Source organism: Salvelinus sp. IW2-2015, linkage group LG23 (assembly GCF_002910315.2).
Source record: "Salvelinus sp. IW2-2015 linkage group LG23, ASM291031v2, whole genome shotgun sequence".
NCBI classification, from domain to species: Eukaryota; Metazoa; Chordata; class Actinopteri; order Salmoniformes; family Salmonidae; genus Salvelinus; species Salvelinus sp. IW2-2015.
The window spans coordinates 38,297,887-38,323,518 of NC_036863.1; the positions used below are offsets into that span (position 1 = coordinate 38,297,887).

The 25,632-nt window shown below is 44.2% G+C and overlaps 1 protein-coding gene across 6 annotated transcripts in view; it reads right to left on the reverse strand.

Annotated features, from left to right (window-relative positions):
* Nucleotides 1-6,900: 6,900 nt before the first annotated feature.
* klhl13 (kelch-like family member 13) overlaps nt 6,901-25,632 on the reverse strand; it is a 92,860-nt gene continuing 74,128 nt past the window's right edge. For all 6 annotated transcript variants that reach the window (XM_023968391.2, XM_023968390.2, XM_023968392.2 and 3 more), the window contains 2 exons: nt 14,820-14,933; nt 6,901-7,965 (listed from right to left, as the gene is read on the reverse strand). In XM_023968391.2, coding sequence (XP_023824159.1) covers nt 7,478-7,965; nt 14,820-14,933 — 602 coding nt within the window. In that variant the 3' untranslated portion in view covers nt 6,901-7,477. The remainder of the gene's footprint in view (nt 7,966-14,819; nt 14,934-25,632) is intronic.

Here is a 25,632-nt window from a genome sequence, read left to right on the forward strand (position 1 = left end):
CTCTTATGTATAAAAAYTATTCTAGGTAACAACTTCTATATGAATTATTTTTGTAGTGTTTGTAAAYTGTCATTTAAACTGCCTTGTCCAGAAATTCTCTTTCTCATGAAGACCTTAGTGAAATACATACAGCCAAGACTACAATATTTTCAAAAGGAACATTTTTGCCTCAATCCATTTATTTCACATCAAGTGTACGTGTGGTTAATCATGAGTCTGCAGCCTGGTCTCTGCTGTAAAATAAAGCCTGAACAGTATGTACCCCTGAGATATGCGTTCACAGAGCGACTACGTTTCACAGAGTTCTCCCAGTGTTCTCTCTCCTTTGTGCCCAGACAGGGTGGCTTCTTCTCATGCCAGGAGTCAGTAGATATGAGATKAATCAGAAGCTTCCTTTGAGGTGACAGAGAGGAGTCTCGTAGGTTAAAACAAAAAGAGCAAAGCCACTGAGGGAAACAGAACAGCCCTGTGTGTGTGTTGGTTTGCTTAGCCAATAGCCACAGGGGTCCACTCCTCTCACAGCAGCACCTCCGCCTGGCCCAGTGTCACACTATACGCCAGTGGAGACTGGTGGGAGGAACTATAGGAGGACATGCTTATTGTAATGGCTTGAATGGAATAATTGGAACAGCATGGAAACCACGTTTGACTTAGTTCCATTTATTCCACTCCAGCCATACAATGAGCCTGTCCTCCTACAGCTCCACCCACCAGCCTCCTCTGCTATACACCCTCTGGGGGTTCTCTGATACATTAGCATGGTGACCTCAGAGGACAGCAACATCATACCCCAGCCCCCACCCTACCCCTGSGGGGGAGGGGGGGGGACACTCCTCTGGACACTTGTCACACAAACAGGAACAAAACCACTCTAATACGAGAAAACCAGAAATCTGACAGAGCAGAGTAGTAGGGATTGGAGTGCTGCAGAAGATTTGTGCATGGCTAAAACCCATTTCAGGAGTATTCAGGCTATAAGGGCACAAGGCGAGACCCAAATGCAGACACAGGAGGCAGATGGTTGAGCTTCGATATTTATTATAACAAAAAGGGTAGGCAAAAGGCAGGTCGGGGACAGGCGAGAGTTCATAAACCAGRTCAGAGTCCAAACAGTAGCAGGCTCGAGGTCAGGACAGGCAGGGGTTCAGTGATCAGGTCCGAGTCCAAACAGTACCAGGGGATAGGCAGGCTCGAGGTCAGAACAGGCAGAGGGGTCCGGCAGGCGGATTCGGCGTCAGGACAGGCAAGGGTTAAAACCAGGAGGGCTTGGAAAAAACAGAGACTGGAAAAATAGGAGCTAGGAGAAACACTGGTTGACTTGGCAACCCAAGACAAACTGGCACAGAGAGACAGGAAACACAGGGATAAATACACCGGGGACTAATGGGGAAAACAGGTGACACCTGGAGGTGGGTGGAGACAATCACAAAGACAGGTGGAACAGATCAGGGCGTGACACAGGCTAAGATATTGAGATAAATATTTCCCCACATGTATRAAATGGCATGGTAAAATGAGGAAACTGTGATAAATGAAACACGTTTTCCAATAATATATAATAGTTGGAGGATGTGGCGGGAATACAGACAAGAAAATCCACTGAAATACTCTGTTTATATCCAACTAGATGTGGTAAGGAACTCCGTACTTGTTTTGGGTCTGTTGAGTTACATGGTTGGGGTTCATTATTTTGGCGCACTTTATCACAAATGACAGCTGCATCAAGCAAAGACACAAAACTGAATTCAAATAAACACGGTCTTTGTTCAGATTAAATGAAATTGGTCAGATAATTAAATTATTCATAATGGGGTGTATTCCAAGTAAGTGTGTGTGTGTGTGTAAATTGGCTTGTGTGTGTCATGGAATCTGTGTAAAAGACYGTGCCCTTTGATTTGGTGCCAGAAAAAAGCATTCAGCTCAACATTGAAATGGCCTTGGAGTCAATCACCATCAGGAGGAGTGTACTGATGTGTTAAGAGTATTAATGTGACAGTAGAGGGGTGGGCCCTTCACCATCACATTACTACAGCTATCAACACACACCCCCAGGATCAATGATTTATTCCCATTTCCTCCACACCTCCCAGTCAGCTGGCTGATGCTATGCTACTACTAGCAGTTATCAGTTATAGACAAAGGAAGGAGAACTGTCAGCTTTCAAGTCAAGATTCCACCAGAACCCCCCCCCGGCCAACCTCCTTTACTTAATCCAAACAAGCAATATTTTGACTGACAATGTCACCACAGTGTTGTGCACACAAATACATCCAGCAGCCTGAAGAATCTGGGTAATTTGTCTCCTGGAGACATACATGGTGTAAAAAAAGAACTAATATTGAGTTTCTTAAAAATCCTTCTTTAACCTGTCTGCTCCCTTTCATCTACACTGATTAAAGTGGATTTAACAAGTGACATCAATAAGGGATCATAGCTTTCACTTTGTCAGCCTATGTCATGGAAAGAGCAGGTGTACTTAACGTTTTGCAGGTATGAAAGCTGTGCTGTAAAAACGTATACACTTCCCTCCATCTCTTAAAGGGAGTSAACATGCTGACAGTGGTGTTGAAATACTGCAAGAGAGGTAAACAAAAAAGCAGAGGGATAGATGGGAATAACTGGCAGTGTAATTTCCAACTCCGAGGCACTCCACTTCTCGTTGCGTTTTGTTCCCTTAACGTCGGATTAGCATTTGGGGCACAGCAGCACTCATTAACAAACCAAAGCTACAGACTGAAGGATGTGTCTAGCCGGGCTCTAGATGCTGCTGCATTGACTGACTAATAAGAAGCTCAAGATAACGTGACTCTAATTAGACTGTGATAACTAGATCAAATATCTCACTTTGGAGATTGATATGTTGAAATCACATACACCCCATTTACCTTTCTATGTAACTCTAAAGTATATAGCAGCCTTTCTGATCCTGCCTGTTGTACCTGCAGACACAAAGTAGGGAAGGCAGTACTGAGTCAGAACACACATCTCCCAACAGCCGCTCCCTGCTCCACTCCTCCTTCCCGCTCTCCATGACACCGTGGCAACAGCTCATCACGGTCGAACTCTTTTGACCTTTTCACAATCAGTTGTTTTAAGAACACCGAGTATACAGGGATAATGAAGTGAGACAGATAACAGCTGTATTGGATTAGAGACCCTGGATGGCTTGGCATACAGGAGGGTCATTTTCACTGGGCTGGATGGACAAACCCAGGAACTACTGACAAAGACAAAGGAGAACAAGACTGAAAGATTTTCCCTAAAATGCTGTCATTTCATTGTTTTTTAATTTATGGAAAATATGTTTACATTAGCATATCATTAATATTGTATTTAACTTTGCCTATTCTCCTTGGAGTAGGATAAATAGCCCCGAAACAATTATATTAATCTCAGCTTAATTCTTATCACTGCAAAAAACATCTTCTCCGCTCGCAGCCACTCATAATCAATTAAGGCATTACCATATCCAGGTCCACAGAGAATACAAAAGTATAATGCTCAAGCCTGCCTGGCCACCTCTCTGTCACCTTGGCCCATTTTAACACCATGCGGGGCGGGGCGGGGCGGGGCGGGGGGGGGGGAGCAAAGTAACAGCCACACACAACCAGGATGAGCAAACATGAATGCATACAACATTACCGTCGGATGACACCCCCCACATGCTGCTGTTGCAAAAGTGAAGTAGGCCTACTGGAGCAGACCTCAAGGAAACACTCTGAACAGAACAAATTGGAGACATAGCTGGTCTTACAGATACAGTTAAACTAATACAAACAATGGGTTTCCTCTCTCCTCTTGGTTGACATTATGAATACATTTTCCCATTCATGAAGGTCACATCTCATCACACTGTACAACAGTAAAACAAGGCCAAAACATGTTACTGTACAGCTGCTATGTGATGGGTTAGGATTTTTATTGCTCATCTCAAATATAATGAAAGGATTAAAACTAATTTCACAGTCAAGTGAGAGAGTCAAGTGAGTCTTCTCTCTCAGGCACCTCTGTGCCCCTCATATTAGTGACAGATGAACATTGCCGTTAAGGGTAGGTCATTCAAGCGTAGTGTAATAGAGCACATAATTCCTGAGTAAAGACGACAGGCAATGGCCCTATCGACATCTCTCAGTGAACAACTGCCGGCGCTTCAGCTCGAAGAGTCCCATATGAGTATTCAGAGTGCAGCTGTCGATAAGCGGAAATAACATCTATCAGGAAGGCCAATCCCTCTAGTCCCCCATCACTTTCCCTCAGACCTCCTTCCCCTGTCATCTCTCCTCGTCCCCGGCAGCACCTTCCCCTGGTCCCCCAGGGCTCCCAGTCGCCTGCCCTTGAACTGGATGTTGTGTTAAAACAGTCGAGCACACTACTGGCTTGGAGGTTCAGGAGATGGAGACATGAGTGAACAGGACGAGGGTATGTGGTGGAGATGGAGCACATCCACTAGAGGCTGCTGCTTAGATGCACAGCCCGAGACACCACTGGATCTTACAGCACTGACATGTTCTCAGTCAAACATTTCTACATGAACAATGTACAMGCTCCATCATAAACAAAAAACACCCACTCACCTGAAATTACATTTCATTGCCTTCATTTTCTTGCTCCAGCTTGTAGCCGATTTGTTTGTGTCGGACACCATATGCTGCCACTGAGGTTTTAAATGGGCCAGACGCAGGTGGCCAGGTTGTGGGTGACCTTACCGTCTGTCTGTGTGCCAGGTGAGAGGAGCCAGTGGAAGAGGACAACGGTGTGCCCTGAAGCACTGGGCACAGCGGACAGGAGTCAGCTCAGTGTAGATTACAATACTGGTTATGATTAGGATTGAGACTAGAGGTCGACCGATTAATCGGAATGGCCGATTAATTAGTGCCGATTTCAAGTTTTCATAACAATCGGAAATCGTTTTTYTACACCTTTATTTAACTAGGCAAGTCAGTTAAGAACACATTCTTATTTTCAATGACGGCCTAGGAACGGTGGGTTAACTGCCTYGTTCAGGGGCAGAACGACAGATTTTTACCTTGTCAGCTCAGGAATTCAATCTTGCAACCTTACGGTTAACTAGTCCAATGCTCTAACCACCTGCCTCACRAGGAGCCCGCCTGTTACGCGAATGCAGTAAGAAGCCAAGGTCAGTTGCTARCTAGCATTAAACTTATCTTATAAAAAACAATCAAYCAATCATAATCACTAGTTATAACTACACATGGTTGATGTTATTACTAGTTTATCTAGCGTGTCCTGCGTTGCATATAATCGATGCAGTGCGCATTCGTGAAAAAGGACTGTCGTTGCTCCAACATGTACCTAACCATAAACATCAATGCCTTTCTTAAAATCAATACACAGAAGTATGTATTTTTAAACCTGCATATTTAGCTAAAAGAAATCCAGGTTAGCAGGCCATATTATTCACGTGAAATGGTGTCACTTCTCTTGCGTTCATTGCACACAGAGTCAGGGTATATGCAACAGTTTGGGCCGCCTGGCTCATTGCGAACTAATTTGCCAGAATTTTACATAATTATGACATAACATTGAAGGTTGTGCAATGTAACAGGAATATTTAGACTTATGGATGCCACCCGTTAGATAAAATACGTAACGATTCCGTATTTCACTGAAAGAATAAACGTTTTGTTTTCGAGATGATAGTTTCCGGATTCGACCATATTAATGACCTAAGGCTCGTATTTCTGTGTGTTATGTTATAATTAAGTCTATGATTTGATAGAGCAGTCTGACTGAGCGATGGTAGGCACCAGCAGGCTCGTAAGCATTCGTTCAAACAGCACTTTTGTGCGTTTTGCCAGCAGCTCTTCGCAATGCTTCAAGCATTGCGCTGTTTATGACTTCAAGCCTATCAACTCCGAGATTAGGCTGGTGTAACCGATGTGAAACGGCTAGCTAGTTAGCGGGGTGCGCGCTAATAGCGTTTCAAACGTCACTCGCTCTGAGACTTGGGAGTAGTTGTTCCCCTTGCTCTGCATGGGTAACGCTGCTTCGAGGGTGGCTGTTGTCGATGTGTTCCTGGTTCGAGCCCAGGTAGCGGCGAGGAGAGGGATGGAAGCTATACTGTTACACTGGCAATACTAAAGTGCCTATAAGAACATCCAATAGTCAAAGGTTAATGAAATACAAATGGTATAGAGAGAAATAGTCCTATAATTCCAATAATAACTACAACCTAAAACTTCTTACTTGGGAATATTGAAGACTCATGTTAAAAGGAACCACCAGCTTTCATATGTTCTCATGTTCTGAGCAAGGAACTTAAATATTAGCTTTCTTACATGGCACATATTGCACTTTTACTTTCTTCTCCAACACTTTGTTTTTGCCTTATTTAAACCAAATTGAACATGTTTCCTTATTTATTTGAGGCTAAATTGATTTTATTGATGTGTTCATTCAGTATTGTTGTAATTGTCATTAATACAAAAAAAAAAAAAAGGCCAATTAATCGGTATCGGCTTTTTTGGTCCTCCAATAATCGTTATTGGCGTTGAAAAATCATAATCGGTCGACCTCTAATTGAGACAGCAGGACACTACGTTTTAACTTTGTGTGTACACCTACTGTTCATCGCATGCCTCTAGAGAACAATAAAAGCTTTTTCTATTTAAATCAGAGGAAAAATGGTTCATTCTGAGGACAACAATAGCTGAGGGGAGGGAGGTCTGAGGTTACAGCTGCTACTAAAGCAGCATAATGCATGATGTGAGAGATTACTTTCAACCAGTAAAATAGAGAGAAATAAACTAAGGTTTTTTTTCATGTGGAAAAGACACTTTGCAGGAGGTTCTAAAACAGATATTTATACCTCACGTCAGTTGACATTAAGCTTGATATGAAGAGAATGCATCAACCATGTGAACAAGTAAATAGCAAGATACTTTGGAGAGACTATTCTTTTTTCCAAAATCTTGTTTATTAAATTTAGAAAACACAATTTTGTTAACGGTTTCATAGCAATAGCAGGAAAGAACTGAAACTGAAAGAAGAGAGGGGGTGAAGGGCCGACCCCCGAGTTTAAAACCATATCTGTGTGGAGCTCAGCTGCCCCTATTTTGCCCCTCTGGGGGGGTCAACTGCCCCTAACCTGGCACAGACTAAGAGCGTCAGTATGGTCATCAACAGCATGGTTTTTACCCGGTAACACGTCTAAAGAAACAGGACATAGTAAAACTCCAAAGACATCAGGTAGAAAAGTTGAATTGCAAAGTCACTCTTCAAGTCAAGGTATTTCCTGCCAAAATATACCGAATATGCAACATTAACATTTAATTAGGTTGCCAAACCATATCGGTATGTGGATTTCATCACTAGGGAGGGGGGTTCTGCACAGCTTTGGGGGAGGAAGGGKTGTATCGGGATGCAGTACAGATGTAGTCCAAAGAAGAAGTGCAAACAATGTCTATAGGGTGTTGTGGGGGTGTGAGAGGAGCGGGGTGGGCTCCCCCCCTGTTCTTCAAGGTGCTGAGAGGGGTGACTCTCTGGAGGGGGAGCCCATCAAGTCCTCTGGGGGAAACACGGTCAGTGTGCAGGCTCGGATCCCGCCCAGCGACTCAGGCAGGTCAAACACTTTGTGCCACTCGTCCTTCTCCGGGTCGTACTTCTGCACTATCTCCACCATGCAGCGGTTGTTCCACGAGTAGCCACCCACCACGTAGATCTTGTTCTCGAACACGGCCACGCCCACGTCGCTCTGGCCCCGCAGCATGGCGGCRATGGGCGTCCACAGGTCCAGGGCYGGGGAGTAGTACTCRCAGCTKARCACRTCATCGTAGTCGCTGGTGCCCCGGAAGTGATTCCCTCCGATGACGTAGAGGCGGTCGCCCACCGTGCACATACAATGCAGGCCACGCACCGTGGTCATGGGCGCTTTCTGAGTCCATTTGTCTGCATCTGGGTCAAAGCACATCAGCTCTTTCTGAAACGTGTCGTGAGTGATTCCCCCTGCAACACAGAAGAAAACAGGACCATGTTAAATAAGGTTGAAAATAGCCCTGGGGTCTAATCAAAAGCATTTAACGGACTGATCCAAAGGTACTGTACCTGATGGTAACTCAACCTCGACCTACATTCAGCCCTGCCACGTTGGGTAGCATGGGGGTGTTGGGTCGGCCTTGACCAGGCCCTGTTCTGTCCTGACAGTCACATGACCAGACCACAGCACTGCGACTGGCCACGCAGAGCATGTTGTAATCCTGAACCCCCAGTTCACTCCCCCCAACCCCTCCTCAGAAACATCAGCCTGCTCTGCCCAGCAACACACACACAATGATCCCCATGCTTAGCACCACTAACATTCACTGCACACATTTTCTCAGCCACATACTTGCAATAAAAGATAGATGCTATTATTTGTAACAAATTCAAAACACTATTGCAGTGCATGTGTACACACATAGGTACTGTAGTGGTGGAAAAAGAGGAATAGACAGGACACACAAAGCTGAGGAAAAGTGGGGAGAAAAAAAAACAGGACATGTCCACAGGGAAGGCTCAAAATAAAGAGGAACACAATCCCAGCATGCATCTGGGTGGGAGCCAGGCAGCCCACACCTCCCTGTGCTGTGCAGAGTGGCTGGGAGTGTACGCAGCGCAGCGAGGATCTGAAGTACATGCCAAATGGCGCCCRAATCCCTCCACTGCTTCTGCTGCTGCCCAATGATCCCGCTCGCTCTCTTTACCCATTTCTTTMTTTTTCGTTCTGCCTCCCTACCTCATTAATCTACAGCGGGCTATTTTTAAATCAATGGCCCAGACTAATCAGAAGTCTATAACATCCACCTCTTCCTCCTCGACCAATAGAATAAACACAGAGACAAAGTTAGATCCATTATCTTTACTAAAGTATGTGTGTGTCATTAAAATAATCTCTGAGACAAGATATCAAACCCACTGATAGAATAGCAGCTTGATATGGGGTGTGGTTATTTTCTTGTTGAGCTGCATCTGACTGCCCGAGGTTAGTAGCATCTTAGAGTAACTGATGTCTCTGGCCAGCAACCTTCAGGGCTTAAAATGGCTGAAGGATATGTCTACTGCAGACACATATTTGCAGTGGTGGAAAAAGTACCCAATTGTCGTACTTGAGTAAAAGTAACGATGCCTTAATAGAAAATGACTCAAGTAAAGTCACCCAGTAAAATACTACTTGAGTAAAAGTCTAAAAGTATTTGGTTTTAAATATACTTAAGTATCAAAAGTAAATTCTATTGCTAAAATATACTTAAGTATCAAAGTATAAATCATTTCAAATTCCGCATATTAAGCAAACCAGACGGCACCACTTTCTTTTTATTTATATTTATTTATTTATGGATAGCCAGGGGCACGCTCCAAMACTCAGACTTAATTTACAAATGAAGCATGTGTTTAGTGAGTCCGCCAGATCAGAGGCAGTAGGAATGACCAGGGATGTTCTCTTGATAAGTGTGGGAATTAGACCATTTTCCTAGCTAAGCATTCAAATTGTAACGAGTGCTTTTGGGTGTCAGGGAAAATATACGGAGTAAAAAGTACATAATTTCCTTTAGGAATGTAGTGAAAAAAGTTACGTCGTTTTTTGGGGTATCTGTACTTAAGTAGTACTTTCAAGTATTTTTTACTTAAGTACTTTGTACAGCAAATGTGGAGAGAGGGTAGATTTTGTTTTCATAGACKGGTTGGTTGTATAGCCACAAAACCGACACGTGCGCAACTATGGGGCAAAACAGACAGGGTTGGCTTTGATTGTTAACATGTAAACTATATTTCGTCTCCAATGTTTGTTGAAATCATAAATAAATGTGTACAATGAGAACATCTCTCTCAAATACATCATTACAGTTCTTGGTTAGCTAGCTAGCATTTTTTGTTGTTGCCATATTAGCATTGACATGAAATCAGTCCAAACACCTCAGAACAAGACATGGTATCAAGAACAAGATGAAACTAGCTGAAACGAGTCACCTATGTTTGTTTCCCCACGTGGGAGTTTCTTGTCATTATTGGTAGCTATCTGGCCAGCCAGAATCACAACAACTAACGGACTTCTGCCCCATTGAAGAGTGCRCATCGTTGGTGACATTGTCAGCTAACCCATCTATACATTTGCCAAAAGACAATCTCAGAGAGACACAATGTTCAGTTTCTTTTCTTTCTTTTTTAGGGTGTAGATCAGCTTTAATATTGCAGATAGATTGTAGCTTCCATCAATGTAATTGTCTTTGTTATAATTAAACATGTATCATTACAATGAATTACTGCCGTTATTTAAGTTACTCTTATGATCTCAGTTTAACGATAGTAGCTTTCATTTAGAACAAAGACAAAAGAGTTGTCAAAAGACAATTGAAAGCATTTTGAGACTTTAAAATATATTTTTTTGTACCTTGAAGACAGTAAATGGTTGTCMTTTCAGAGACACTTAAAGGCACCTGAGCTCATTGGTGGCGCTGCCTGGCCCGCTAGATAATATCTCACTATTATTGCCATACACTGGCACATTTATCGATCAATTTGTGGAGATAAAATTGTGCCGGGGCTTTGACTCGTCGTAAAAATGTATGACCTGTTTAGAGGAAGCACAGTGCTGGCACAAATGAGACCCAAACAACCGAGGCAGGGGAACACAGAGGAGCTAGACAAAACCAAGGGGTCAGCAAGTTCCAAAAATGATAATAGAAAGGATGACCAGATGTGAGCTTTAATGTCATTCCCCGGAAGATCTAGCCCTGGTCTTTGAACTAGGGCTGGGTGATATGGTCCAAATATCTTATCATGATATTTATTTTAAACTGGATGGTATTTTATGTTTTGGATAATAAAAAGTTGGACATGTGCTTTATGAGTAGTGAGACCCTAGGGTGGCAACACATACATTCTAAGTGATTTCAATGGGTCTTTCTCCATTCTGATTGTTTTATACTGTTTTCAGCCTTTTCATAAATGTCTGCATTTCTTGCACTCGTTTGAGRTCATTTMCACGTAGGGCTGCACGATATGGGCAAACAATCTAGGCCTTATTTTTAACCAAATGTTGYAATTGCAATTAGACTTGCGATTTAGAGTGAAACACTTGGAAATAGAATGATTATTCTAATTCTATAGTTAGAATATAATAGTGGGCACTTTGAATATAGCGTTTGACATGAAAATAGGGGCGGCAGGTAGCCTAGTGTTTAGAGCATTAGACTAGTAACTGAAAGGTTGCAAGATCGAATCCCCGAGCTGACAAGGTAAAAATCTGTCGTTCTGCCCCTGAACAACGCAGTTAACCCACTGTTCCTAGGCCGTCATTGAAAACAAGATTTAGGCCCAACATGGTAAGACAAACTAGCTGTTTGCAGATGTAAGAAACACAAACTAATAGTGTAATTATAGAACGCTGGTTGATTTATATTAAGAAGCAAAGTGAAAACTGCATCGGTGTCATCAACATTGTTGCACGTGCTGCATTGACCATGCAGACTGAACACAAGTTGTCTTGTGGTCGAGGAACAAAAAAAAGCGCTCCTTGAGTAACGGGCGGGGCTAGGTCTGTGTGGAAAGCAGCATGAAGAGAGACAGAGCRGAGAGAGATGACTCAAGTATCTAAGTAAACTAGAACAATGGACATTACACACGGCAAATCACATCTAACAAACCAAACATTCAAATACCATTATGGAAGGTAAAGCAAAAAACCCAAACCAGTCCGYGCATCAATACCGGTATATCGTAAAATACGGTATAACACCCAGCCCTACTTTGAACATGCCGGTACAGTAGGGCTGGGCGGTATACCATATAAGGGTATTTATTGTTTGATTTGTTCAATGTGATATGCCATGTGTAACGTCCATTTTTAGAGTTTACACCGCTACTTGAGTCATCCCTCTCTAGGCTCTCTCGCCCTCTCTCCATGCCACTTTTCACACAGACATAGCTCCGCCCCGTCAATCAAGGAGCGCATTTGTTGTTGCTTGACCATGAGACACTTGCGTTCAGTCAACATGGTTGTGTGACAGTAGTGGTAGTGTGAAGCCGTGCTGGCTGAGTGTCTGAGCCCCACCCTGGGAGTTGGAGCAGAGCTGTGATGGCCTGTGGCTTGACTCAATGTGTCAGCTCCATTCACCTGACAGGATGCCTTCAGACAACACGGCAGCACAGCCACCGCCCAGCACCTGATCTGGAATGACAGCAAGACACGGCCTGCACCCCCACGTGGGCCATCTTGCACAGTGAGGTCGTGACCCCTGAGACATGGGGTGGAGCAGGAGGGCCGATCCCCAACAGAGACACGCTGGCTGATGATGTCTCCGCTCCACCTGACTTCCATCACTAGTGAGAGTTTGTAAACATGTGGGCTGTCAGGAAAGCTAATCTCGGCAGGTGTCCAGTTTCCTTGTAGGAATGCAGCTTGCCCCGGTGCTTGAGGGGAGCTTGTTTAATTAATAAGCTCTACAGTACAGACCTCTATCTGGAATGGTGGAGACACACTACATTCGGGAAGTATTCAGAGACCTTCCCCTTTTCCACATTTTGTTACGTTACAGCCTTATTCTAAAATGGATTAAATAAATAAAAATCCTCATCAATCTACACACAATAATGACAAAGCGAAAACAGGTTTTTAGAAATGTTAGCAAATGTATTAAATCAAAAACAGAAATACCCAATTTACATAAGTATTCAGACCCTTTGCTATGAGACTCRAAATTGAGCTCAGGTGCATCCTGTTTCCATTGATCATCCGTGAGAGGTTTCTACAACTTAATTGGAGTCCCCCGTGGTAAATTCAATAGATTGGACATGATTTGGAAAGGCACACACCTGTCTCTATAAGGTCCCAGAGTTGACAGTGCATGTCAGAGCAAAAACCAAGCCATGAGGTCGAAGGAATTGTCCGTAGAGCTCAGACACAGGATTGTGTCGAGGAACAGATCTGAGGAAGGGTACCAACATTTTTGTTTGCAGCATTGAAGGCCCCCAAGAACACAGTAGCCTCCATAATTCTTAAATTGAAGAAGTTTGGAACCACCAAGACTCTTCCTAGAGCTGGCTGCCCGGCCAAACTGAGCAATCGGGGGAGAAGGGCCTTGGTCAGGGAGGTGACCAAGAACCGGATGGTCACTCTGACAGAGCTCCATAGTTCCTCTGTGGAGATGGAAGAACCTTCCAGAAGGACAACCATCTCTGCAGCACTCCACCAATCAGACCTTTGTGGTAGTGGCCASACAGAAGCCACTCCTCAGTAAAAGGCACGACAGCCCGCCTGGAGTTTGTCAAAAGGCACCTAAAGGACTCTGACCATTCTCTGGTCTGATGAAACCAAGATGTCTTTAGCCTCAATGCCAAGCGTCACATCTGGAGGAATCCTGGCACCATCCCTACAGTGAAGCATGGTGGTGGCAGCATCATGCTGTGGGGATGTTTTTCAGCAGCAGGGACTGGGAGACTAGTCAGGAATGAGGGAAAGATGAACAGAGCAAAGTACAGGGAGATCCTTGATGAAAATCTGCTCCAGAGCGCTCAGGACATCAGATTGTTGCGAAGGTAAACATTATGTGGTATTGAGCGTAGATTTTATGAGGAAAAAAACKATTTAATCAATTATAGAACAAGGCTGTAACATAACAAAATGTGGAAAAAGTCAAGGGGTCTGAATAATTTCCGAATGCACTGTATCTAAGCCTAACCATTGCCCAGTGCCTCCAGGCAGACTCTTGCCATTTTAGAGAGGTGCATGTACAGTGACGCAGCCTCATTCCACTCAGGATGACACTAAGAGATGCTCCGTCACAAGGAGAGAAGTTGACTTTTTGGTGTGATAATAGTTCAAACACACCAGGACCGTTATCCCGCTTGAGATATTCTCAGTAAAGGAACCCAGAAGTGCCAGTCTGACTATAAGCAACATGCCAACCATTGACAGAAATACATAAAATAAATACAGAAATACATGCCAAAGCTAGAGCCACCAGGCCCATGTTATTCCTCTACTGGAGTCTGAGGCTGGATCAGAGCAGGTGAGGTGCCACTGGGTGAAGGAGGGTTACGATGTTGGTAGTAGGCTATGAGGTGTCTGGGTTATGCTTATTAACACGGTGCCCAGAGGCCAGGGGAGATTAACATAATCTCACCTGTGTGTTGGAGCTCTATGGAGCTGCACCTCCTGCACAGTCATCAACCCCTCCCTCTTTTCCTCTCACTCCCTCCCTCTCTTTCTCTCTGTACAGCATCACTTTGTATTAGTCACACATTGGGAAACTGGGGCTCATCTCCATAAGGCAGGATTTGTTTTCAATCCTATGAAGTGAACAAGCACTGGGCTGACTCCTACAGAGAGACAGGAGATTAGTCGCACCCAAGTCTACCACACAATCACTACTTCCAACCATCTTTACAATAACCCCCGAAATAGCACAGAGAACTGGACCCCAGTGATGTGATGTGGGAGGGAGGGGTGAGAAGGAGCAGGGTCTGCAGGATTCCACTGTATGACCTTGTAATGAAGGATGCTTTACTGACATCACAGCCCGCTGTTTGGCAACGGATGGATGGCCCACTCTCTGCTCCATCTTATGGCTAATGTGGGACTGAAACGATTAGGAAGCGTGACTGTCAAACATGTGAGGCTTTAGTCACCCACAGAAAACCCACACATCTATCTTGTAGGACACCAGTCACTCTCTCAAAGAGAGCACTGCCATCTGGTACAGTCAGTGGCTCTAAAATATAAGTACAGTCAAATGGGAAAAGAGCCTCCCTCCAAGCCCTGGATCTAATAGGACTAAACTACCCACTGGCATTAGTAACTTGATTTGGAGCCACATACGTACCTGAAATATACATGTAACCGCCGTACACCGTCCCTGCGTGGCCGTAATGTGGCTCGTTCATTTTGGCGACGTACGTCCACTCGTTTGTCCTCGGGTTGTAGCACTCCACCGTGGCTGCATGGGGGAGAAAGAGATAGGAGAAAAAAAACGGAGTATTAGAGGAGAAAGTAGGTCAAGAGAGAACTAAGGAAAACAAACAGCTGCAAATGAGGCCTTGGAGGGTCTCAGTGTGGGAGCTGCTGAACTAGAGACGTAAATAGAGATCCCCCCACCAACCACCACTCCCAAGCCCTTCAGTGTTCACTGCAGTAACTCTAGTCTACACACAGACTAGAGAGGTTGTGGGGCATATTCACTCCCCATTACACAATTAAGGCYTATACTGTACCAATATTTTTGTATTATGGATCCCCATTAGCTCTTCCAGGAATCCAGCAAGAACTAGTAGTAACATACAAAAACTAAGGCAGTAACACACAATATTCAAACATTTGGACACACCTACTCATTCAAGGGGTTTTTCTTTATTTTTACTATTTTCTACATTGTAGAAAACTATGAAATAACACATATGGAATCATGTAGTAACCAAAAATTGTTAAACAAATCAAAATATATTTTATATTTGAGATTCTTCAAAGTAGCCACCCTTTGCCTTGATGACAGCTTTGCACACTCTTGGCATTCTCTCAACCAGCTTCATGGGGTAGTCACCTGGAATGCAATTTTCACTAATGCTCTTGTGGCTGAATGGAAGCAACTACCCGCAGCAATGTTCCAACATCTAGTGGAAAGCCTTCCCAGAAGAGTGGAAGCTGTTATGGCAGCAAAGGGGAGGACCAACTCCATATTAATGCCCATGATTTTGGAATGAGATGTTCGACGAGCAGGTGTCCACATACTTTTAGCCATGTAGTGTATCTATATATATTTTTTTTTAAATTTGATTTTAATGCTTGCGTGAGCTACTTTATGGGTAATAGAGTTCCATGTAGCCATGGCTCTGTGTAGTACTGTGCACCTCCCATAGTCTATTCTGGACTGTGAAGAGACCTCTGGTGGCATGTCTTGTGKGGTATACATGGGTGTTCGAGCTGTGTGCTAGTAGTTTAAACAGACAGCTCGGGCATTCAACGTCAATACTTACAAAAACAAATAGTGTTGAAGCCAATCTCTCATGAGCCATGAGAGATTGGCATGCATATGATTAATGTTAGCTCTTCGTAAACATTTAAGGGCCAGTCGTGGTCTGGGCCAGTTGTAATTTCCCCAAGTCCATCTTTGTGGCACCTGACCACACGTCTGGGCAGTAGTCTAGGTGCGACAAAACTAGAGCCTGCAGGACGTGCCTTGTTGATATTGTTGTTAAGGCAGAGCAGCACTTTATTATGGACAGACCTCTCCCCATCTTAGCTACTGATACATCAATATGCTTTGACCATAACAGTTTACAATCCAAGGTTACTCCAAACAGTTTAGTCTCCTCAACTTGCTCAATTTCCACATTATTCATTACAAGATTTAGTTGAGGTTTAGGGTTTAGTGAATGATTTGTCCCAAATGGTTTTAGTTTTTGAAATATTTAGAACTAACATTTCTTGCCACCCATTCTGAAACTGACTGCAGCTCTTTGTTAAGTGTTGCGGTAATTTCACTCGGTGARGTAGCTGATGTGTATAGTGTTGAGTCATCCGCATACATAGACACACAGGCTTTCCTCAGAGCCAGGTCATTAGTAAAGATTGAAAAAACTAAGGTGCCTAGATAGCTACCCAGGGGAATTCCTGATTCTGTTGGAGAGACTACCATTAAAGAATACCCTCTGTTCTGTTAGACAGRTAATCCACAACATAGCAGGGGGTGTAAAGCCATAACATCTACGTTTTTCAAGCAGCATACTATAAATCGATAATGTCAAAATCCGCACTGAAGTCTAACAAAACACCTCCCACAATCTTTTTAAAATCAATTTCTCCCAGCCAATCATCAGTCATTTGTGTAAGTATTGTGCATGTTTAATGCCCTTCTCTATAAGCATGCTGAAAGTTTGTTGTTAATTTATTTACTGTAAAATAGCATTGTATCTGGTCAAACACARTTTCCCCCAAAGTTTACTAATGGTTGGTAACAGGCTGATTGGTCGGCTATTTGAGCCAGTAAAGGGTGTTTTACTATTCTTGGGTAGCGTARTGACTTTTGCTTCTCTCCAGGCTTGAGGACACACTTTTTTTGTAAGATTAGATTGAAGAGATGGCAAATAGGAGTGGCAATATAGTCCGCTACCATCCTCAGTCATTTTCCATCCAAGTTGTCAGACCCAGGTGGCTTGTCATTGTTGATAGACAACTATTTTGACGGAATTCAAAATTACAATGCTTTTGTTTCAGAATTTGGTCAGTTATACTTGGATGTGTAGGTCTCTTGCTGGCATGTCATGACTAAGTTTGCTAATCTTGCCAATGAACAAAATCATTAAAGTAGTTGGTAATATCAGTGGGTTTTGTGATGAATGAGCCATTAATGAACGATGGAGCTGAGTTTGCCTTTTTGCCCAAAATTTAATTTAAGGTGCTCTAAAGATTTTTTACTATCATTCTTTATATAATGTATCTTTGTTTCATTCTTCCTTTTGTTCTGTTTAGTCACATGATTTCTCAATTGGCAGTAGGTTTGCCAATCGGTTATGCAGCCAGACGTATTTGCCATACCTTTTGCCTCATCCCTCTCGACCATAACATTTTCAATTCCCCATCAATCTACAGGAATTCAACAGTTTTTACAGTCATTTTCTTAATGGGTGCATCCTTATTAGTAACTGGAATAAGCTATTTCATAAACTTGTCAAGTGCATTGTCTGGTTGTTCCTCATTACACACCACAGACCATCAAATATCCTTCTCCGTGGCCAACATGAGTAAAACATTTAAACATGTTAACCCTCGCAAGGCTGCCGGCCTAGACGGCATCCCTAGCCGCGTCCTCAGAGAATGAGCAGACCAGCTGGCTGGTGTGTTTACGGACATATTCAATCAATCCCTATCCCAGWCTGCTGTCCCTACATGCTTCAAGATGGCCACCATTGTTCCTGTTTCCAAGAAARCTAAGGTAACTGAACTAAATGACTATCGCCCCGTTGCACTCACTTGTCATCATGAAGTGCTTTGAGAGACTAGTCAAGGATCATATCACCTTCACACCACCTGATACCCTAGACCCACTCCAATTTGCTTACCGCCCTAATAGGTCCACTGACGATGCAATCACCATCACACTGCACAATCCCATCTGGACAAGAGGAATACCTATGTAAGAATGCTGTTYATTGACTAYAGCTCAGCATTTAACACAATAGTACCCTCCAAACTCGTCATTAAGCTCGAGACCTTGGGTCTCGACCCCGCTCTGTGCAACTGGGTCCTGGACTTTCTGACGGGCCACCCCAGGTGGTGAAGGTAGGAAACAACATCTCCGCCCCGCTGATCCTCAACACTGGGGCCCCACAAGGGTGCGTTCTCAGCCCTCTCCTGTACTCCCTGTTCACCCACGACTGCGTGGCCATGCACACTTCCAATTCAATCATCAAGTTTGCAGACGACACTGCAGTGGTAGGCTTGATTACCAACAATGACGAGACGGCTTACAGGGAGGAGGTGAGGGCCCTCGGAGTGTGGTGTCAGGAAAATAACCTCTCACTCAATGTCAACAAAACACAGGAGATGATAGTGGACTTCAGGAAACAGCAGAGGGAGCACCCCCTCATCCACATCGACGGGACAGTAGTGGAGAAGGTGGAAAGTTAAGTTCCTCGGCGTACACATCACTGACAAACTGAAATGGTCCACCCACACAGACAGTGTGGTGAAGAAGGCGCAACAGCGCCTCTTCAACCTCAGGAGGCTGAAGAAATTTGGCTTGTCACCTAAAACACTCACAAACTTTTACAGACGCACAATCRAGAGCATCCTGTCGGGCTGTATTACTGCCTGTACTCCCTCAACCSCAAGGCTCTCTAGAGGGTAGTGCGTTCCACACAACGCATCACCGGGGGCAAACTACCTGCCCTCCAGGACACCTACAACACCCGATGTCACAGGAAGGCCAAAAAGATCATCAAGGACAACCACCACCCGAGCCACTGCCTGTTCACCCCACTATCATCCAGAAGGCAAGGTCAGTACAGGTGCATCAAAGCTGGGACCGAGAGACTGAAAAACAGCTTCTATCTYAAGGCCATCAGACTGTTAAACAGTCATCACTAACATAGAGAGGCTGCTGCCAACATAGACTCAAATCTCTAGCCASGTTAATAAATTGACTAAATAAAGGTATCACTAGTCACTTTAAATAACACCACTTTAATAATATTTACATATCCTACATTACTCATCTCATATGTATATACGGCCATCGCTCATCCATATATTTATATGTACATATTCTTATTCATCCCTTTACATGTGTGTATAAGGTAGCTGTTGTGAATTTGTTAGATTACTTTTTAGATATTACTGCATTGTCGGAACTAGAAGCACAAGCATTTCGCAACACTCGCATTAGCAGATGTTAACAAGGTGTATGTGACCAATAAAATTTGATTTGATTTACATCCGATGGATTTGGATATCACTTTACAGCAGATTTCAGCAGCGTTAGTAAAGATGTGCTCAGTACATGTGGATGATTTCATTCCTGTGCTGTTTGTAAATTCCCTGGTAGATTGACTGATAACCTAAACCAGGTTGCAGGAACTGGTTACAGTTTGAAGCTTTTTCATGAGTGTGCAGCTTGATGAAAGCCAGTCAATATTTAGGTCACCCAGAAAATATACCTCTCAGTTGATATCACATACATTATCAAGTATTTCACACATATTATCGAGATACTGACTGTTAGCACTCGGTGGTCTATAGCAGCTTCCTACAAGAATGGGCTTTAGGTGAGGCAKATTAACCTRTAGCCATATTACTTCAACAGTATTTGACGTACAAGAGATCCTCTCTAAGCATCACAGGAATGTGGCTCTGAATATAGATCGCAACACCACCCCCATTGGCATTTCTGTCTTTTCTGTAGATGTTATAACTATGCATTGCTACCACTATATCATCAACAATATTATCTAAGTGAGTTTCAGAGATCAGTCAGGCTATTTTGAACACTTTTCTGGGATGGTTGACTGTTTTGATTGTATTACTGAGCACCTTATCAGAAGTAGACATGACAGTGATATATTTATGTTTGAGCTGATAGTGCAGGGTGAGCGGCACACARCAAACTTCCTATTAGGGCCCACCGCCTCAGCACTTGACACTGGGGGCAAAAGCCACTTATAATTATTCAGTGGTGGTGTAGGTTAGCCTGAGGGCCAGACTGGGATGTTCACTCTACACCGTCTGGCCACTCAATTATGCAGTGATTTGTTAGGTCAGAAAAAGAKTTGTCCAATCAAGTTTCCAGACAGAGTGCAAAGCTGATATCTCAAGCTGGCTGGCACACAGGCAGACTGGTAGAGGAGTCTCCATATGTCAGTTAGAAGTAGGATATCATCATGTAGCCTAAAGGAGAAACTGGGCTGTCCAGGCGATGAGGTCAAACACTCAATCCTCCTATTTCCTGGTCACAAGATGCAATAACCCTGACCTCGCAGTATTGATCGGTTGACCCAGTTAGTGAGTGTGTGTGTTCCTGCCTGTGGCAAATGGCCCATTGTTTGTGAGGGCCCCAGGTCTAAGACAAACACAGGTCTCCATAGGTGAYCTCCTAATGCTCTGATTATATCATWGTCAAGAGGATCTTCCTGGACCCTCCACTCTCCTTACTGATGTGCTTTGTGTGCCGAATGTGAGAGTAAACAKATCCCAAGAGTCAAATCAGCACCATGTTGGCACAAATAGACTAATTCCTGGCTGAGACTCAATATGGGCTTACTTTGGGTCTAATCCAGGASCAAATAGAAAGAGCTCTGGCTACAGCTCTGACATAGAAGTCCCAGTGAACCAAATGGATGTACTCCAATTCAAAGCATCAACAACGTAGGGCCATRGCGTTCACATTAGACCTACATCACGTTTCATCGTTCTCACGTCACAGATATTTGATGTGAGAACTTGTCAAAGGGGAGGCAACCTAGGCCTTATTAACAGTCCAAATCATTCTAAGAAGAACAAATATATTTTAAGGAATTTTACTGGGAGACTAAAATAGCAGCAGCAGGCATTACTGATTCATTAGAACAACATTAATTAGTCTGCTATTCTTTCTCTATCCCCCACTAAACAATAACTGATGATTTGCAAGAATGCATTCTGAAAAATATCCAAACCTAATAAATTAAATAATAGGTCTGTCTCGCTACCAAGTACATTTGCACTCGTCTCCAGAGTGTTTGGTGCTTTAAGGTATAAATGCAAATGAGTGCTCAAGAGCTTTGGTTGCATGCTGCTATATTTACAAGAGCTTCCTACATTATTGAAACAGAGATAGCAGTGCTGTCATTGTTCCTCCATTGTTTGTACTCTGGCTGTCCTAGTAGATTGGATTAATATGACAAGCTTCCACATGGACCGTTATGGAGAGTGGCCATAGAGGTATAAACAGGATGGTTGGCCYGTAAACCTGCAAATATAACCATGTCATCCATCATAACTTAGGTTTAACACATCTGTTTGTGTGTGTGTGTGTCACAGCCCTGACCGAGGGGAGCCTTTCATGTTCATTAAATCCTTTCAAATAAGATKACAGAACCTGTCGCAGAACCTAACCTCTCCTCCGCATGGTTACATCATAASGATGTACAAAAGGCTGAAATCTGTGCTGCGTCTGAAACAATTGATAGAATGTCTGAGTGCCAGACTGGCTTCCCGAGGATAACAGGCAGTGACCAGCACAGGAGACTGGTGCTGCTTTTCACTAGTATACACCCCTGGGAAATGGGTGTTTCATAGGTAGACACTGAGGACTTGTGAAGAGCAKAATCAACAACCTCTGCATAATCAAAACTGTTGCTTTGTGAGATGTTAACCATCGAAGACGTAAACCCGTGTTCACAGTTAGTCATTGTTATGTAAGTGCAACCCGAAAAGTAGGTTAACCGATAAATCGGTCCGGTTCTACCTGACTGCTCAGTCAGAGCAGGTCCACTGAGGCTATGACACAGTGAGTCCCAGGAGCCAGGCCGTGGAGGTGGAAACACTAAACTCTGAAGATTTTTGGTAAAGCACTGGTGTAAATCCTCAAGGAAATGCACCATGGGTGAGTTGAGTGAATATCCATTCTACCCGTTCAGAGTGAACTAGTAGGGCCATGACCATGAGAAGCCACGCCCACTGTGGTAATTACAGACCAGAGCCCAGAGGAGAAGAGCGGATCGCATGACCTGGCCAGCCTGTCCCATGGGCTCTACAATTAGAGGGTGGCACCACTCTGTGGTCTGCACTCTGCAATTAGGTGCTGACTCGGTGCTGGGCTGGGCACTGACATCAGCTCAGTGTTCTGGAATGCTACTTACTTATTCCACTTGGCCATCTCCCTGGCTCTGACCACCTCCCCTTTCTCCTCTCCTCTTCCTGTTGTTGCTTCTGCTGGTCCTCCCTCATCTCATACTACACTCTGGTCCAGGGCTATAATCATAAWCACACAGCCATGCCACATGTGCACCTGTGCTACACCATTTTACTGTTAATTGGTTGGCATCTATGCTGATACAACGCTACATTGTTACAGTGTGCACCTTGTGCTTGCCTTTGACCATTTACCATGAAATGTCCTTTCCGAAYATACCSAGATACYTATACAAAAGTRTGTGGAYAYGCCTTCAAATTAGTGGAGTTGGYTATTTCAGCCACAACCGTTGCTGACAGGTGTATAAAATCGAGCACACAGCCATGCAATCTCCATSGACAAAAATGGCAGTAGAATGGGCTTACTGAAGAGCTCAGTGACTTTCAACGTGGCACCGTCATAGGATGCCACCTTTCCAACAAGTCAGTTTGTCAAATTYCTGCCCTGCYASAGCTGCCMCRGTCAACTGTAAGTGCTGTTATTGTGAAGTGGAAACATCTAGGAGCAACAATGGCTCAGGTAGRCCACATAAGCTCACAGAACGGGACCGCKRAGTGCTAAAGCGCGTAATGTGTAAAAATCGTCTGTCCTCGGTTGCAACCTCACTATCGAGTTCCAAACTGCCTCTGGAAGCAACGTCAGCACAATAACTATTACTTGGAGCTTCATGAAATGGGTTTCCATGGCTGAGCAGCCGCACACAAGCCTAAGATCACAATGCGCTTATGCCAAGTGTTGGCTGGAGAGTGGTGTAAAGCTCGCCGCCATTGGACTCTGGAGCAGTGGAAACGCTTCTCTGTAGTGATGAATTACGCTTCACTATCTGGTAGTCCGACGGACGAATCTGGTTTGGTGGATGCCAGGAGCAGTGGCGGTTCTAGCTTGTGTGGCTCCCTGTGCGAACCCCTCCTTCAGCAACCGACCCCCCCCCCCCCAAAAAAGCACTATTCTGCACTAACTGTAATTTTTATTCAGACATTTGGGAACAACACAAATAAATAATCATAACACAAAAAACTATTTAAATATAAAAAAAACTCAGCAAAAAGGAAACATACCTTTTTCAGGACCCGTCTTTCAAAGATAATTCGTAAAAATCCAAATAACTTCACAGATCTTCATTGTAAAGGGTTTAAACACTGTTTCCCATGAACCATAAACAATTAATGAAACATGCACCCGTGGAACGGTCCTTAAGACACTAACAGCTTACAGACGGTAGGCAATTAAGGTTACAGTTATGAAAACTTAGGACACTAAAGAGCCTTCTTACTGACTCTGAAAAACACCAAAAGAAAGATGCCCAGGGTCCCTGCTCATCTGTGTGAATGTGCCTTTGGCATGCTGCAAGGAGGCAGATGTGGCCAGGGCAATAAACTGCAATGTCCGTACTGTGAGACACCTAAGACAGCGCTACAGGGAGACAGAACGGACAGCTGATCGTCTTGCAGTGGCAGACCACATGTAACAACACCTGCACAGATCGGTACATCCAACATCACCTGCGGGACAGGTACAGGATTGGCAACAAACAACTGCCCGAGTTACACCAGGAATGCACAATCCCTCCATCAGTGCTCAGACTGTCCGCAATAGGCTGAGAGAGGCTGGACTGAGGGCTTGTATGCCTGTTGTAAGGCAGGTCCTCTCTAGACATCACCGGCAACAACGTCGCCTATGGGCACAAACCCACCGTCGCTGGACCAGACAGGACTGGAAAAAAGTGCTCTTCACTGACGAGGTGCGGTTTTGTCTCACCAGGGTGATGGTCAGATTCGCGTTTATTGAAGGAATGAGCGTTACCCGAGGCCTGTACTCTGGAGCGGGATCGATTTGGAGGTGGAGGGTCCGTCATGGTCTGTGGCGGTGTGTCACAGCATCATCGGACTGAGCTTGTTGTCATTGCAGCAATCTCAACGCTGTGCTTTACAGGGAAGACATCCTCCTCCCTCATGTGGTACCCTTCTTGCAGGCTCATCCTGACATGACCCACCAGCCATACAGCTCGTTCTGTGCTGATTTCCTGCAATCAGGAATGTCAGTTTTGTTCCGAAATTCTGCCATGGCCAGCGAAGAGCCTGGATCTCAATCCCATTGAGCACATCTGAGACCTGTTGGATCAGAGGGTGAGGGCTAGGGCCATTCCCCCCAGAAATGTCCGGGAACTTGCAGGTGCCTTGGTGGAAGAGTGGGGTAACATCTCACAGCAAGAACTGGYAAATCTGGTGCAGTCCACGAAGRGGATATGCACTGCAGTACTTAATGCAGCTGGTGGCCACACCAGATACTGACWAACTTTTGATTTTGACCCACCCTTTGTTCAGGGACAAATTATTCCACTTCTGTTAGTCACATGTCTTGTTCAGTTTATGTCTCAGTTGTTGAATCTTGTTATGTACATACAAATGTTAAGTTTGCTGAAAATAAACGCAGTTGACAGTGAGAGGACGTTTCTTTTTTTGCTGAGTTTATATACAAAAATAAGACTCGAGAATTTGGCACTCGAGCATCAATACATTACTCATCCCCCAACACTGTCAACCAAGAGTCAAGACTAAACCAATTCACCTTGGTGGTGTGCAGACTGGTTTTATATTATTCTTAACGATTTCGCACAAACCAGAAAAAATATTTTAAAAAACTATATATTATATTACGTATTACGAATGAACTGTGGTTTATTTGGTAGCATTTYGTTGAGTGACTGATTTTACTAATTGCATTAGTACTGTACAAAGTTAGAGGTGCGGTATTTGATATATTCCCCCAACTCTACCCTACCTCGGGCTTCCAGTKGGGAGACCTGAGGTCAACCTACCCCCGCCTCCCTCCCCATCTCGTACTTCTGAGTGGGAGACCTTCCCAGACAGTAGCCTACCTAGCTCACAAACTAGAATCAGGGCGCCCACTCCGACAGGTTAATTGACCCACAGTCCCACACGGTGACATGATATCATTGACGTGACGTACAAATAAGCGATAGAAAACCGATCGCGCAAATGTCACCATTCCTATTTTTTTGTGCAGGCGCCCCGTGCCGCCCCCAGCAAGCTGCCGCCCTAGGCAGCTGCCCATGTCGCCTATACCTAAATCCGCCACTGGTCAGGAGAACACAACCTCCCCGAATGCATAGTGCCAACTGTAAAGTTTGGTGGAGGAGGAATAATTGTCTGGGGCTGTTTTTCATTGTTCGGGCTAGGCCCCTTCATTCCAGCGATGGGAAATCTTAATGCTACAGCATACAATGACATTC